Source organism: Panthera leo, chromosome E1, assembly GCF_018350215.1.
Source record: "Panthera leo isolate Ple1 chromosome E1, P.leo_Ple1_pat1.1, whole genome shotgun sequence".
Lineage (NCBI taxonomy): Eukaryota > Metazoa > Chordata > Mammalia > Carnivora > Felidae > Panthera > Panthera leo.
Window position 1 is genome coordinate 41,630,827 of NC_056692.1, and position 13,771 is coordinate 41,644,597.

The following is a 13,771-nucleotide window of genomic DNA, read 5'->3' on the forward strand; positions in this document are numbered from 1 at the left end:
GCACTCAGGCTCTCACGAAACAGGTGACCTGAAAGATGCCCCTTGGTGCCCTGCCAACCGCCGGGCAACATTTTTAGAAAAGTTCCCTTTTAAACTCAACTTCTCTTAGCCAAATTGACCGGGGAAAGATAAGTCCCTACAAATAGCGATCGCCAGTGCATAAGGAGAGTCATTATCTTAAATTGAGGCTGGCTTCTAAGAAAAAAAGAAAAAAACCCGCACGCCACTGGCCAAAACCTCACCCCCACCCACCCCCGGCACAGACGTGAGCGTGGTGGCTCCATCACCCTCCTTGCAAGGACAGGGCTCGACATGGGCCTCTGTGTAAAGGGAAGGAAACAGGCAGAGGAAGGAAGGCCAGAGATTAGAGAAGTTGACAGATGTAAATAGCCTCAGAGGAGCCACACTGTCCCAGCGTTGCTCCCCAGGGAGCCTTTTGTACCAAGGAATCTGGTTGCCTGAATGAAAAATGATATCATTTATTTCTTTAGTCAGAGCTGAGCTGTTTTCTTCAGACACAGAAATAACTCAACACCGCAACACCAAATTGTTGGCCAAGTGCTAGAGGTATCTGTAATTTGGGCGCTTGGTAACATCCTAGGTAAAGGGCCAAGGACTTGGTTTCTTGGGAGGGGCCCTGCTCCCCGCAACAATGTTGCAAAGCTCAGAGGGACGGGAATGAAAGAAAAGCTTTTGCAAAAGTCCCAGAACTCTAGCGTGCTGTGGAGCTGGAAGGGAGCAGGACTTTTCATCACTGCTGCTCAAACCGTGCTCCGCCGACCAAACCTCCATTCATTCAACAAATATCTACTGAGCACTGACTGGTCCAGCCTGTGCAAAGGCACGGGGGCTACAAATGTGCAAAAGCTGGGGCCCTGCCCCGGAGAGACCCAACCCAGAGGGGAGGCAGCCAAGTTCAGCCCGTGTGGCAGTCCCTGGGATGCAGTGGTCTGCCCCCACAGAGGAGGCAGCGTTCGAGTTGACTGGAAGACAAAGAGGACTTTCCAGACCAGCGAAGTGGAAAGAGAGTGTCCTAGATGGAACGAACAGCATGTGCGAAAGCACAGAGGCTTTGAAACTACCCCGGACTCTTTGGCAACTAAAAGAAATACAATATTGCAGGGAATAAAGTGTTAAGGAGGCCAGTGGTTGACGATGTGACTGGACAGGTAGGCAGGAACCGGATCCTATCTTTGTGAGCTAAGGAATTCAGAGTTTATCTTTTCGGTAATAGGGGGCCAAGGAGGAATCTTCAGCAGGGAAGTGATACGATTAGATTTTTGTATTAGAGCACTCACTCCTTTCTGTCTTGAAACCTTACCATACATCACATCGGAAAACTAATGCAGGCAACCTCTTTACGGCATTGTTTGTAAGAGTGAGAACACTGGAAACAAAATAGAAGTCCAGGAGTAGAAAAATGGAAAAACAAATACTGTGGAATTATAAAATGTCATAGGGCTCAATAGTTAAGATGACCCAGCATGGCTCGATCTTAAAAGCATGATTTTGAGTAAAAAAACAGGTGAGTTTCAGATTATGTATGGTATGGTAAAATGTGTGTAAAATTGAAAACCACACACGTTTGTATATCGTTATGAAGAATATATATGTAGAAAAGCATAGAAACATGGATTGGTGCTTCTGGAGAGTGAGGGAAAGGCATGAGGAAGGGGAGAAAGACCAAGAGGCATTTATCTAGAATGTTCTATTTGTTTTTATGGACAAAAGAAACAAGGGAGCAAAAGCAGTAAATTTCCTGCATTTAAAAAACTTTGAACTTTGTTTTTTAAAAAACCAAAGATCCATCTGGTGGTCCTGTAGAGGATGATACGGGAGAGGCTGAGAGAAGGGAGCCCAGGCTGGCCTCGCTGCCTCCATACGGCTCCTCCTGGTTGGGGGCGAGCTGGGGGCGGATCCGAGGACCCCCGGAGGGCAATGCACAAGGAAACACCCCACCTTCTTGGGCTGCTTTCAGCCTCTGGACAGAGCTGATATGCAATTCTGGCCTCTTGGCTGGTGTCCCTGGAAGACACGGCCACTGCTCGTCCCGTCCAGCTCACTGACAGGAATGTTCTTCAACAGTTCGAAGAAGTAAGAATGAATCCTTCCAGAAGGAATTCGTTTGTTTTTTTTTTCAATTTTTTTTTTAACGTTTATTTATTTTTGAGACAGAGAGAGACAGAGCATGAACAGGGGAGGGTCAGAGAGAGGGAGACACAGAATCTGAAACAGGCTCCAAGCTCTGAGCAGTCAGCACAGAGCCCGACGCGGGGCTCGAACTCACATACCGCGAGATCGTGACCTGAGCCGAAGTTGGACGCTTAACTGACTGAGCCACCCAGGCGCCCCCAGAAGGAATTCGTTTTTTAGACAACTACTTACCTCTCAGATCTCCACCCCCTGACCTAGTGGGAGCAGGAGGAGCATGTATACATCTACATATGTTTATGTGTCTGGGCTAGAGCCATGGCAGAAAAGAAAAATCAATACATTTACGTTTGTGCTTTCCTGGGCCAAGCTAATCCTTGCTTCCATCGGAGCCTGGATTTTGTGAGCATCCAGTAAGGGAAAACTGACTTTTCTGCAATTACATACAAATCTCATAACTTAGGTGTATCCTAGAAGGAATACATCTGCCCAAAGCCCATAGCCTTACTTAAACAAACCTATCATGCTTTTTTTTTTTTAAGTTTATTTATTTATTTTGAGAGGCAAAGAGAAAAAGCACCAGCTGGGGGGTGGAGGGCAGAGAGAGAAGGACACAGAGAATCCCAAGCCGGATCCGTACCTTCAGCCAGAGCCCAACACAGGGCTCGATCTCACAAACCATGAGATCACATGACCTGAGCCGAGATCAAGAGTCAGATGCTTAACTGACTGAGCCACCCCGGTGCCCCTATCATGCTTTTTAAGAACAGAGGCATCCATAGCTACATAATTAATAACATGCAAATTATTCTTCTTGGGAGGGGAGGGAGGGCACCCCTTGGTCTTTAATACATAGAACCAGGAGAACATACCAAAGAGAGACTCACTGTCTTTTACACACACACACACACACACACACACACACACACATACACACACACACACCTCCCCACTATAATTATAATTACCATGCTGGTTTCCAGATCAGGGGTTAATAGCCTTGGTATGGAGACGCCTGAAAGGCACCCAAGACAATTAGTGGTGTCCCTTCACCACCCCCCTACATGCTGTCAGAGCCTTTGCATCCCCCAGGTCCCTGTGTGGCTCACTCCCTTGCTGCACTTAAGTCTCAGCTCAAATGCCACCTCCTCAGAGAGGCCTGACCCGGCCACCTGGCTCTCTATCTGCTTACCGAGCTTTATTTTTTTTTTTTACAGAACTTTTCATTGCTGGGCATTATGCTGTGCATTTCTTTGTTTTCCAGCATCCGTCTCCCTGCCCTAGACCGTGAGCTTCATGAGACTTCATCATCACAATAACATGTCCGGAGCCTGGGGCGGTGCCTGGCACACAGCTGGCATTCTGTCCATCATAGTGGGACGAATGAATGATCATCCCTCTTTTTCTCTCCATGCCTACTTCTCCTTTCCCCGACTTCCTCTCCTGCCCCATCTCTCCTGCCTCCGTCTTAAATCTGCTGGCAGGATCAGCCCTCAGGAAGTTCTGAGGCGGGTGAGGTTCTTGGCTCCTCTCCTCATGTCCCTTGCCCAGCCTTCCTCATGAGTACCTGTCTCCCACCTGACAGCTCCGGCCTTCTCGGGGGGCAGGACTCAAGCTCAGGCACGCCCGATGATTGTAGGAAGTTGGGGAGTGGGGCTGGAGGGAAGAGTGTAAGAAACGTAGGGCTCAGTCTCCAAAGCAGCCCTGCCAGGTCACAGAGAACAGAAGGTCATCCAGGGCACCCGTTAGCACCCAGGACCCAGCTTCTTGCCTTTTGCAAAGGAGTCAGCACTGCCATTGTAGGGACTCAGCCCCTTCCTCCTTGCCCCGGGTGCGTCCTCTCTCCTGCCCCGATAGACAGTATCTGACTCTGCCCCACCCCCACACTGCTGTTCCTTCTGGCTTCTGCTGCTTTGTGTAATAAGCTGGGATAGAGAGATCTAGCTGTGTGCCTGGTTCCACGCCAGCATCACCCCCCACACCTGGTGTGTGTGCACCCCCCAACCCCTGCTCTTTTTCTTCCACTGCCTCTCCTCTCTGCCCCTCCTCGTCCTGGCAGCCTGCAAAGCTCAGCTCGGCTGGACCCCACCACTACCTTGCTCCCTGGAAACCCACACCCCCTCGGGTCTCTACCACTCTGGCAGCAAATGATCACGTACTCCATGGTGGTATTTTCCACTTGATTCCCCAGCAAGATTACAAACTGCTTGAGAGTCAGGGCTGTGTCTTCACCTCAGAGACCTAATCTGCAAGGACGGACTCAAGCTACTTTTTTTCCCCAGAAGCCAGATACCCTCCTCCCTCTTCCCAGCATCATCCATACATCCCGGTCTGTTCTATCCAACCTAATCTCACAGGAGAAGAAATCCTGGATAAACTGAACAACTGTGTAACTACAAGGCACATAGGCGCCTACTGTATGCTGGGTCCCGGTGGTGCTCTGGTGAGCAGCGACAGACCAAGAATCCCTGCTTTCCTGGGTCCTCCAGTCGGGGCGAGGGGAGAAATTAATCAAACACTTACATGATTAAATCTATCGTGTGACTACTAAGATGAGTCCTTTGAAGGAAGGAAGCGTTGCTCATGAAAGGTGAAGCATGGTTTCGTTGGTCAGGGGAAGTGACACTTGTCTGAGGCCTGCGGGACAGACAGGCCTTGAGGAGGTACGCAAGGGACTTTCCAGAGGGGCCAGCATTTGAAAAAAGGCATCTGAGCCCCAGCCTTTCCACAGAAAGCTGTATCTCTTATACTTGCATCTATAATAGCCATGTAATTTATTGCTCAAACAGGATATTTCTGAGGGTAAATGTGGGAGCTATTAATAATTTCACTGGGCCAATAGGTGTCAGTGCCTGGGCAAACCGGGCGCATGGTTCCATTAGTTAAGAGTGACAATCCCACCGCCTCCTGCCCCTCTAGCAATGAAAGGAACTTCCAACTATCGGGGTGGAAGCCACCAGAAGCCTGAGGTTCACCTGCCGGTGGACAAGGGAGAAGACAGAGGATGCACTCTAGGAACATTGTGGGGGGTGGGGGGCAGGGAAGTTTACACAGGCCCCAGAGCTAAAACCAATGATCAGGAACTAGGGCAGACCCGCGTCAGGGGACAGGTGGGAGGTGGGCGGTGACACCAGTTTCCAAGGGCAATGACTCCAAGCTTGGCGTGTGAGCTCTCCGCCCTCTCCAGCTGCCCAGGTCCTGCCTGCTTCAAGGAAAATGGGGAAGTTTGGGTTCCTGTGGCTTCTTTGAGTTTCTTTTCCTTTACCTCCTTGTGCAAAGGTGGTCTGATTTGTACTTGGAGTGCAGGTAGAGCCTGATGGATTGTGTGTGTGTGTGTGTGTGTGTGTGAGAGAGAGAGAGAGAGAGAGAGACCTGTTTCCCTCTGCCCCTCTGTCTGACTCTCAAGACTATTAATACAAACCCCATGTCTGGCTGTACCGCCAGAACATGCGCTCCCCACGGCAGAACGCCACCCCCCCCACCCCCCCCCCCCAGCTGAGCCTGTTGTCTGTTCTGTTTCTGATCGGCGCCAGGCTCATAGACCCCATGTAGGTAGAATATAACTTTCCATAAATAACCCCTAGCCCGACCTACAATTTAGGCTTTGGGTTTTTTTTTTCCCCCTCGTGGTAATGAGATTATAGCCTGGGCTGATCCCTCCTGGTCCTGGGGTCCCAGAAAGCGGACCCTAGGTCTATCTGGGGTTGGACATTGCTTGAAATTCCCCGGCTCCCCCACGCTGCCTGGCACATGGGGAGGACTCAGTGCATGTTGAGGAATGTGGTGGACCGAGTCTCACGCCCCCTTGCTCGGCCACGCACCTTCAGCCTCAGTGCCTTTGTTTGGGCCAATGCCCTCTGCTTAGAATGCCTGTGCCTCCTTCCCCACCGGGCAAACTTCTAAGCAGCACCCACCTCTGCGACAGCTTCCCTGAGCTTTCCTCCTCATTCCTACCACAAAATGAGTCCTCCTGCGCTCTGTCCCATAACGCTTTGTACAGACAGAGTGAACTGATGGCTTGCCCACGTGCCTGCCAGGCTCCCAGTGGCTTAAGTGAGTGTCAGAGCAGGAACCGAGCCCACATCTGGCCGCGGGCAGACATTTAACCCCTTGGTGCCCCCACTTTCCTTCGAATCAAACACAAGCCTGGCTCCAGAGCCTGTGTCCCCATCCACTGTAGCACATGGCCTCTGGGGCTGGACCATGTGTCTGTTTCCTACCTGCTCTCATTCCCCAACTCTGAGACATTCCTCACGGTGCATGGATTCCCTGCAGGCTCTCGCTGGGGCCTCCTCGGGGCCTGGAGGCAGATACTCACTGACAATTATCAAAAACTTGCTGCTGATGATAAGGAATTTAGGAGGGTTCATTGGGAGTTAAAGTGAAAAATCGGCGGGGCTGGGGAGGGCTTTGGGGTGGGGTTACCCCGAGAGGGGCTGGACTGGATTCAAAGCTTTGAGTCATCCCTCCTTGTGGCAATTGAAGGATATTTCCTGTCAGCCAGCGTCCAGCACTGTGAGGCGCCTTGGTGAGGCCACGCTGAGAGAAGGGCAAGACGTCGGCCCTGCTGGTGAAGATCGTTCATTTTTACCAGGGAGGCGTGAGATTCACGTTTGGAAAAACGCCTGAATGAGCCCCCTGTGAGCTGGAACCGAGTTGTACTTGGCTTTGCGTCTGTCCCAGGACTCCGCAGGGCTTGACCAGGTGAGACACACGTCCACGAATGAATATCGCACGGAAGACAGAATCAGGAAGCAAAGCAGTGGCATGGACAAAAGGCCTGGGGCACATGAGGAGAGATCAGTGGGGATTGCAACATCTCTGGAAGGTGCAGGCTCAGAGGTGACAAGGAACATGAACTCCGAAGTAAGAGCAGGAGTCATTGGGGGTGGTCTGAGGCGGAGGGCGGGGGGAGGATCAACTAAAAAGGCAGGGGCGAGTATAGTTCGGCCTCTCGGAGTCAGGAAGGAAGTTTGGTAGAGCGGGGATGGGAACCCAGCAGGGGAAGGCTTCACGTGTCAGGCTGAGAAGCCCCAACTTGATCTTGGGCAAGGAGGAGCTACGGAAGGATTTTGAGCAGGGGTGAGGCACGATGAGAACAGTGTTTCTGGATGACAGTGTAGAGGGCAGGCTGCTTCAGGGAGACCAGGCTGAAGTTATTACAATGGCCGCGGGGAAGGAATGAGGTTTAGGTTTGGAAAGGAAGGGACAAACATGACTTTTCAAAGCGAGGACATAATTGCCACAAGGGCCACCACAGCCCAGGCAAAGGTGCCTCCAAGGTTGCAGTCCTAGCGCCGAAGAAAAGGATGTCAACTTTGACAGGAATGGTTGTGTGTGGTTGACAAACATGAGACCACATCCTCTCGGAAATGATTCATTGTCTTTATTAACAATGCCTCTGGAAAGAACAGACTGGTATTTCATAAAGCAATATTAACGTTGTCATTTCTCTACAAGAAAAACTTTTGCATAAATAACTTAAGTGAGAAAATAAATATGTAACTTAACTCTTTGTAAAAACCACGACTTTCATTCTTGTGGACAAATCCCACATGGAAGGATTGTGGAAAGGACCAGCCTGGCGGGATTTCACACGGCATGTGCTTCTGGTTTGGTGTGTGTGTGTGTGTGTGTTACACAATGTGTAGAAACTACACAGAAAGTAAGAGGTGTCTGGAAATGACTTTCAAAAAGATTTTTGGATGACATCTATCAGGCTTTGTGGTTTCTCGGCATATGTACAGAACTTGTAATTTTTTTCCCCAAGTAATATTATTTCAGTGTAAGATATGACATCACAGGTAACAGCACTAAGAAGCTAGGTTCTAGACAGAATTGTGTCTGTGAGTGGTAGGCAGGAGGACGTCTGCAGAGGGATTCGCTGGTCTTTGCATGGGTGGTGGCTGCTCCCTTGGGCCTGCAAGCCCAGTGTCCTGGGACCTTCTCCTTCTCAACCCCAACCAATGGCATTGTTTCTGCATCCTTTGGGATGGAGGGGTGAAGACAGGCAAACATCCGGGGAGGGCCAGGCCGGGAGAGAACACAGCTTCTTCCAGGAGTTTGTCAGCCCTAAAAAAGACGCCAACCCCGCACCCCACCCCCACGGCCACACTTGTTTTTCATCTTTGGCTGTCAGATCCGGGCATCACAACTCTGAATTCTGGACGTGACCATGGCAGCATTTCAACCCAACCTCTCTCTCTCCTTTGCCCATTCAAAAGACACGCAAGGCCTTGGAATCAGGTGACCGTAGACTCCTCGAGATACAAATCCCACCCCCACCTCCATTTTCCGAATAGGAAATTGAGGACAAGAAAGAGAAGAGTGTGGTCCAAGGTCATCCAGCGCGTTAGCGGCAGAGTCCGGACTAGAAACCATATCTATGGACCCCGGTCCTGTGTTCTTGGCACAACAAGGCACTAAAGGCTTTTTGAGGGGCAGAGAAGTGGAGAGGGAATCTTACCGCACTTTCTTAACCAGTCCCAGGACTTTCCTCCTCCCCCACTGCTCCCTTAGAACCCCTGGGCGGTGAAATGCTTGCTTTTCTGCCTCCTCGGAAATGGGACCAGCAAAGGTGGGCGGCCCCTGTAGGCGGGGCTGCGTGGCTCAGTGTCTGTGACTCTCAGCGCCCTCCCCTGCCCTGCGGGACCCCCTCGGAGACGAGGGAGTGGGGGCTCTGCTGGCGCCCGGGATCCGCAGGGCCTGGCTACCTCCTGCCGAAGCCCAGAAGGTCTCAGCCCCCTGCCCTGGGTTGCAGGCATTTACAATGAGATACAAACAATCAAACCGCGCGCCGAGGGCAGAAACCCGGGCGCCTGGGCCGGGGCGCGGGTTGCGGGGGGAGGCGCGGCGCGGCGGGCGGCCTCTAATAGGCGTTCTCCAGCTCGGCCTGGTTGGCTTTGGCGCCCCGGGCGCGGGGGCGCGGCTTTCGGCCCTTCTGCGGCCGCGCGGCCTCGGGCCCGAAGTCCTTGAGCTCGGACTGATTGTGGAAGCGGGTGAGGCGCTTGCACTTGCACGAGGCCACCAGGCGCACTTTGCGCGCGCGCGGCGCCGCGTCACCGGGGCACAGCAGCTGCACCCGCTGCGCGCGGTAGCGGTCGGGGATGCAGCGGAAGTCGGGTCCGCTCGGGCGCCACCACTTGCCGCGGCCGATGGCGTTGGGCAGCAGGCGCGCCGGGCCGCACTGGCCGGAGCACACCAGCTCGGTGACCGGCTTGGCGCTGCGGCAGGGCCCGTCCGTCACGTAGCGGGTGAAGTGCAGCTCGCGGCAGCTGTACTCGGACACGTCTGCGGGAGAGACGGCTTGTGAGGCCAGCCCGGCTCCCTCCGCGCCACCAACCCCCCCAGCCCCCAGCCCAGGTCTTTTCCAAACCTGCGGGCTCTCCAGATGGGCATCTATTACTCGGAGGGACGGGGTGGCGGCTGGTGGAAAGAACGCTGGCCCACCCCTTCCCCCTAAAACTTTGGAGCCAAGTGCCTGTTGCAGTTCGAATACCAGCTCCATCACTGTGTGATCTTGGGCAAGTCACTTAGCCTCTCTGTGCTCCTTATCAGAAAAACGGGTTGTCCTAAGGAGTTAGTTGCGTGTATATAATGCAGGGGACACTGTGAGCACACAGTAAGAGCAGTGTTATTCTTCTTCTTCTCCAAGGGGGCCCTTTTCTCCAGATGGAAGTCACATCTGTGCCACAGAGTGCCTGGTCGAGGCAGAGTAGGTATTAGCCACACCCTTTACATGGTCTTGGCTTCTCCTAAATTCTTTTTCCAGCCACTTGGGAGGGATGGTGAGGGGATAGAGAAAGGAGTAGGGGTTAATTGGAGGTAATAAATCAGGGCAACTGCTGCCAAGGACAGGGATGGAAGGGGAGGTGGGGAGGAGAAGTCATTAGACGCGAAGAGAGCCAAAGGCAGCTTGTCCAACCCTCTCATCATCGCTGAGGACACGGAGGCCTCGAGAGGGAATAACACTTGCCCAAAAGGCAGAGTTGGGTCTCCTCACCCCAGTTCCCTGGGGCCCCAACACCTCTGGGGTCCCACAAAGGCAGAAGCTATGTGCCTGAGTGCCCAGGTGGGAGGCTGGGTTGGGGGTGGGGGCAAAGGGCTGCCTTTTACTGCAGTTACTTCCTGCCCCAGGGGACAGAGCTCTGACTGAAAACCTACAGGTTCGCCTGCCACAAACATTTATTAAGCACCTGCTGTGTACCAAGCACTCTGCCGGGGACATCTCTTGTTTTGTGCCATTTAGATGGATCTCCGAGGGTGACACAGGCTTGTTCCTGGGTTGGGGGGGGGGGGGGGTACTGGGCTCTGTGGCCTGGCTTCGTGCCCTGAAGGCACCTTGATCAACTCTCCTACTGTGGGCTTAGACAGATGCCAGCCTGTCCCCCACCCGAGGGTCTCATGGGGACAGTTCCCATGTGACACAAGGGATGAAAAATAGCCCACGACCAAAACCAGAGAGAAGCAGAGAAGGCTCCACTCCCCAGGCCCTGCAGAATAAGCATGGCAGGGGAGATGTGGGGTCCGCCTTTCTCCCGTGGCTGACCTGGTTTCTGCGCTGGTTTGGCCTCCTTACCACTGTTCCCGGGTTGCAGGGGTAGCGTGTGGGGGTGGCCTGTTTGCCCAGGGAAGGAGGTGTTTTGGACTTTCCAAGAATAGTGCCCCTGGGTCAGGCACTTCCTCTGCAGAGGGTGACTTTGTTTTGAGCTCACAGCCTCCTTGGGGCCTGTGGCCTCTTATAGGAGCCTGGGGAAGTGGATGGTTTGTACTTGGGACCCAAACAGCAGCATGAAGCAGTCGCTTGAGCTTAATCGACCTTGCCCGGCGGTGGGGGGTGGGGGGGGAAGGGGGTGATGTGCTGCCACCCTCCTCTTGTGAAGACTTGAGGCCCCAGGCCTCCTGTGGGGTTCCCCAGCCCTCACAATTGTGGGGCAAGGAGGGATGGGTCGAGAGGGGCCTGGGCAGTGGATTCCTCACCAGCCCGCCCAACGACCGGAGGGCAGTGAGGCCCTCCCTCTGAAGTGTCATTCAGGCCCCCGCCCACAGCCGTTCCTGCCAGCTGCAGAGCCAGCTGTCACCCCCGCCCTCTCCGGGCTTCTCTGCGCAGACCTGACCAGGAACCCAGATGTGCCCTCCAATGGGGCTGTTGCCTTGTCACTGGGGTCAGGCTCCCTCCCTAGGAACGAGGCAAGGCCTGGTCTGGGGGCAGAAGATGGGGGCACCTGTGTCCACTCCCTGCACAGAGGATGCCACCTCCCCTCCAGGGCCCGACCCCAGCTGCCGCCCAGGTCCGAGGCTAAGACTGTCCCTGCAGCTTGCATTCCTTCAAGTGCCAGCTGGCTGGGCAGACCGGGGGCAGGGGGAATGTCCCTTTCTCATGGCTCTGTGTGGGGTTTTCTCTGGCTCTCAGTTCCGCACCGCCCCCCCCCCACGATCCCCCTGCAGGGCTGTCTTGGAATGGGATCAAACTGGGGCCAAACCCGAGTTCTTCTCACTACCAAGTTACTTAGCGTCTGGAGATCTCATTTCTTTACTTGCCAGCTGAGAGGTCACCTCATGGGGCTCCCGCGTGGTGGATCCCTGGGGTAAGGTTCAGGTATGGCCTGTGTAAAGGATCTGCATCCGGCAGGTGCTCATAGCTGTGAGGCTCCCTTGCCTTGTCCCCTCTCCCGAGGTGCCAGCTGGGGGACCTATCTCCTGTGATCTCCGGAGGGGATTCTTTGAAACTGTCTCCGTTCTGAGGCTCTGAGCCTGTCCCAGAGTTGGGCTCTCACCACCTCAGCCTCCTTCCTGCCCCGGGCTCCCGCGGCCAGCCCCCTGCCAGCCCCGGGCCCCTGCACCTCAATGCCAAGGCTACTAGGTTAGGCATGCTGTCCTCCCCTGCCTCCAGGCAAGACTGTCCCTCCTGGAGCGCCGGCAGTGGGGGGCACTGTCTACCCCAGTCTTCAAAACCTCCCAGAGAGAACCCTCCCAGGCCCCTTGTGCTAAACATGCCCTCCTCTACCCCATACCTTTGGTCTCAAAGGGATGGTGAGGGGGTCTCCCTCCGTTCTCCGCTCGGTTCATGGTCTTGTTCTCCAGCTCTGGCGGAGGCTCGGGGTACTCGCCCAGCTCAGGGATGATCTCCGTGGCATCGTTCTTGAAGGCCTGCCAGCCCTGGCCCTCCACCACACGGAAGGCTGCGTGCACCAGCAGGCAGACAAGACACAGGGCGAGAGAGAGCTGCATGGCGCCAGCCAGAGGAGGGCACCCAGCCTTACCAGTAGCACAGGCTCCGGTCCCCAGCCTGGGACACGTTTGCCTTTTTAAAGCCCCCTCTGCCTCGTGCCAACCAATGAGGACAGGCTGGGGCAGGGCTGGTCCCACGTTTCTCTCAGCCCAGGGGGAGGGAACGGGTGTGCTCAGAGCAAGCCCTCCCCAAAGACTTCTCAGGCACAGCAAACTCCCTGGGAGCCGGTGCTCCCAGGTGACCTAGAGAGAGGGGGGTGTGTGAGGCGAGCCTGCCCTCCAGCACCTCCCACGTGCAGGCGGCTGTGGTTTTCGGATATCAAGATGAGCTCCAGCTCACAATCTTGACCTCCTTGGGCCCCTCGGGCTTTCTCAAAACAAGCTTTGGGCCAGCTTCACAAAGAAAACTACAGCCCGGAGCCCTCCACAGGGCTAAGCCCAGCCAAGTGCCTTTCTCAGGCCAAGTTCGTTTGTTACCCCACCGACAAGTGGCCCGAGGGGTATATCTTTGGCCCCCCACAGACCCAGGCAGGGGCAGAAGGATACTTTTTAAGAAACCCCCTTGGTCCCGGTTCCATGAGGCTGAGCATCGATTACGCTGATCAAGAAAGCCCCCGTTGGCACCCTCTGGAAGGCAAGAGAGAAAACTGGAGGGCCGCGGGGAGAGTATCTGCTTGGGCGAGGGGGCGGGGATTTTGGTTCCAAGGCCAGGATGAGTAAGTCAACGGACAGTGGTGATGGAGCGCGAGGAGGAAACCGTGGGGATTCTGCGCATGGTGACAGGCACTTCTTGGCCAAGACACTCACTGCTGCTTGCGGACTGATGTGCCCAAGGCAGTCATTTCCCTGGCCAGGCTGTGGGTAGGAACGGAGAGCACAAAAATCCCTTTTCGTAGCAAAGACCAAGGCCGGCATTTTCAGTGCTGACATCCTTTTTTTCTTCTTCATCATCTTTTTGTTTGTTCGGCTGGTTGGTTTCTCAGACGATTCTATTTTTCAAAAACAGCTTTGAGTCCTATATGGAAAACCTTATTGGTCCATGCTATGGGGTGCATTCCATGAAGCCATCCCAGGTCCAGCTAGCCACAAAGAAATCAAAAGGAATTGCTACCTTAGCCCTGGAGCAGAACCAGGGGCCTGGGAGGGGTAGAGGCACCGGGGAGGAAGGTTCACACCTGAGGTGCAGGAAAAGAAAGGAGAGCCAGCGGAAGCTTTCACTGCAGATGGATTGTTCCAGGAGGCTGGGAAGAGGGCTGTGGCCCGGGTCCCCTTGGTATTTTCACTGGGCAATGAATCAGTATGCCCCACCTGCAGAGCCTCCGCGAGGCCTTTGCCACCTGCCTTGACTTGCAAGCCGCTGTGTCCATCTGAAGCCGTCTGTCCCTCCTTT

At 54.4% G+C, this 13,771-nt stretch overlaps 1 protein-coding gene across 1 annotated transcript; it reads right to left on the reverse strand.

Moving 5' to 3' along the window:
* Positions 1–9,019: 9,019 nt before the first annotated feature.
* SOST (sclerostin) lies at positions 9,020–12,381 on the reverse strand. The gene is made up of 2 exons (XM_042917368.1): positions 12,165–12,381; positions 9,020–9,441 (listed from the first exon to the last, which is right to left on the reverse strand). Exons 1-2 carry the CDS (start codon positions 12,379–12,381, stop codon positions 9,020–9,022), a joined length of 639 nt encoding a protein of 212 aa, XP_042773302.1.
* Positions 12,382–13,771: the final 1,390 nt, after the last annotated feature.

Bases quoted from the DNA above. Each gene is read 5' to 3' on its own strand.
- SOST (XM_042917368.1), bottom strand. From the start codon at position 12,381: ATGCAGCTCTCTCTCGCCCTGTGTCTTGTCTGCCTGCTGGTGCACGCA. The intron at 9,442-12,164 runs GTATGGGGTAGA...TCTCTCCCGCAG, and splicing joins CCATCCCTTTGAGACCAAAG to ACGTGTCCGAGTACAGCTGC.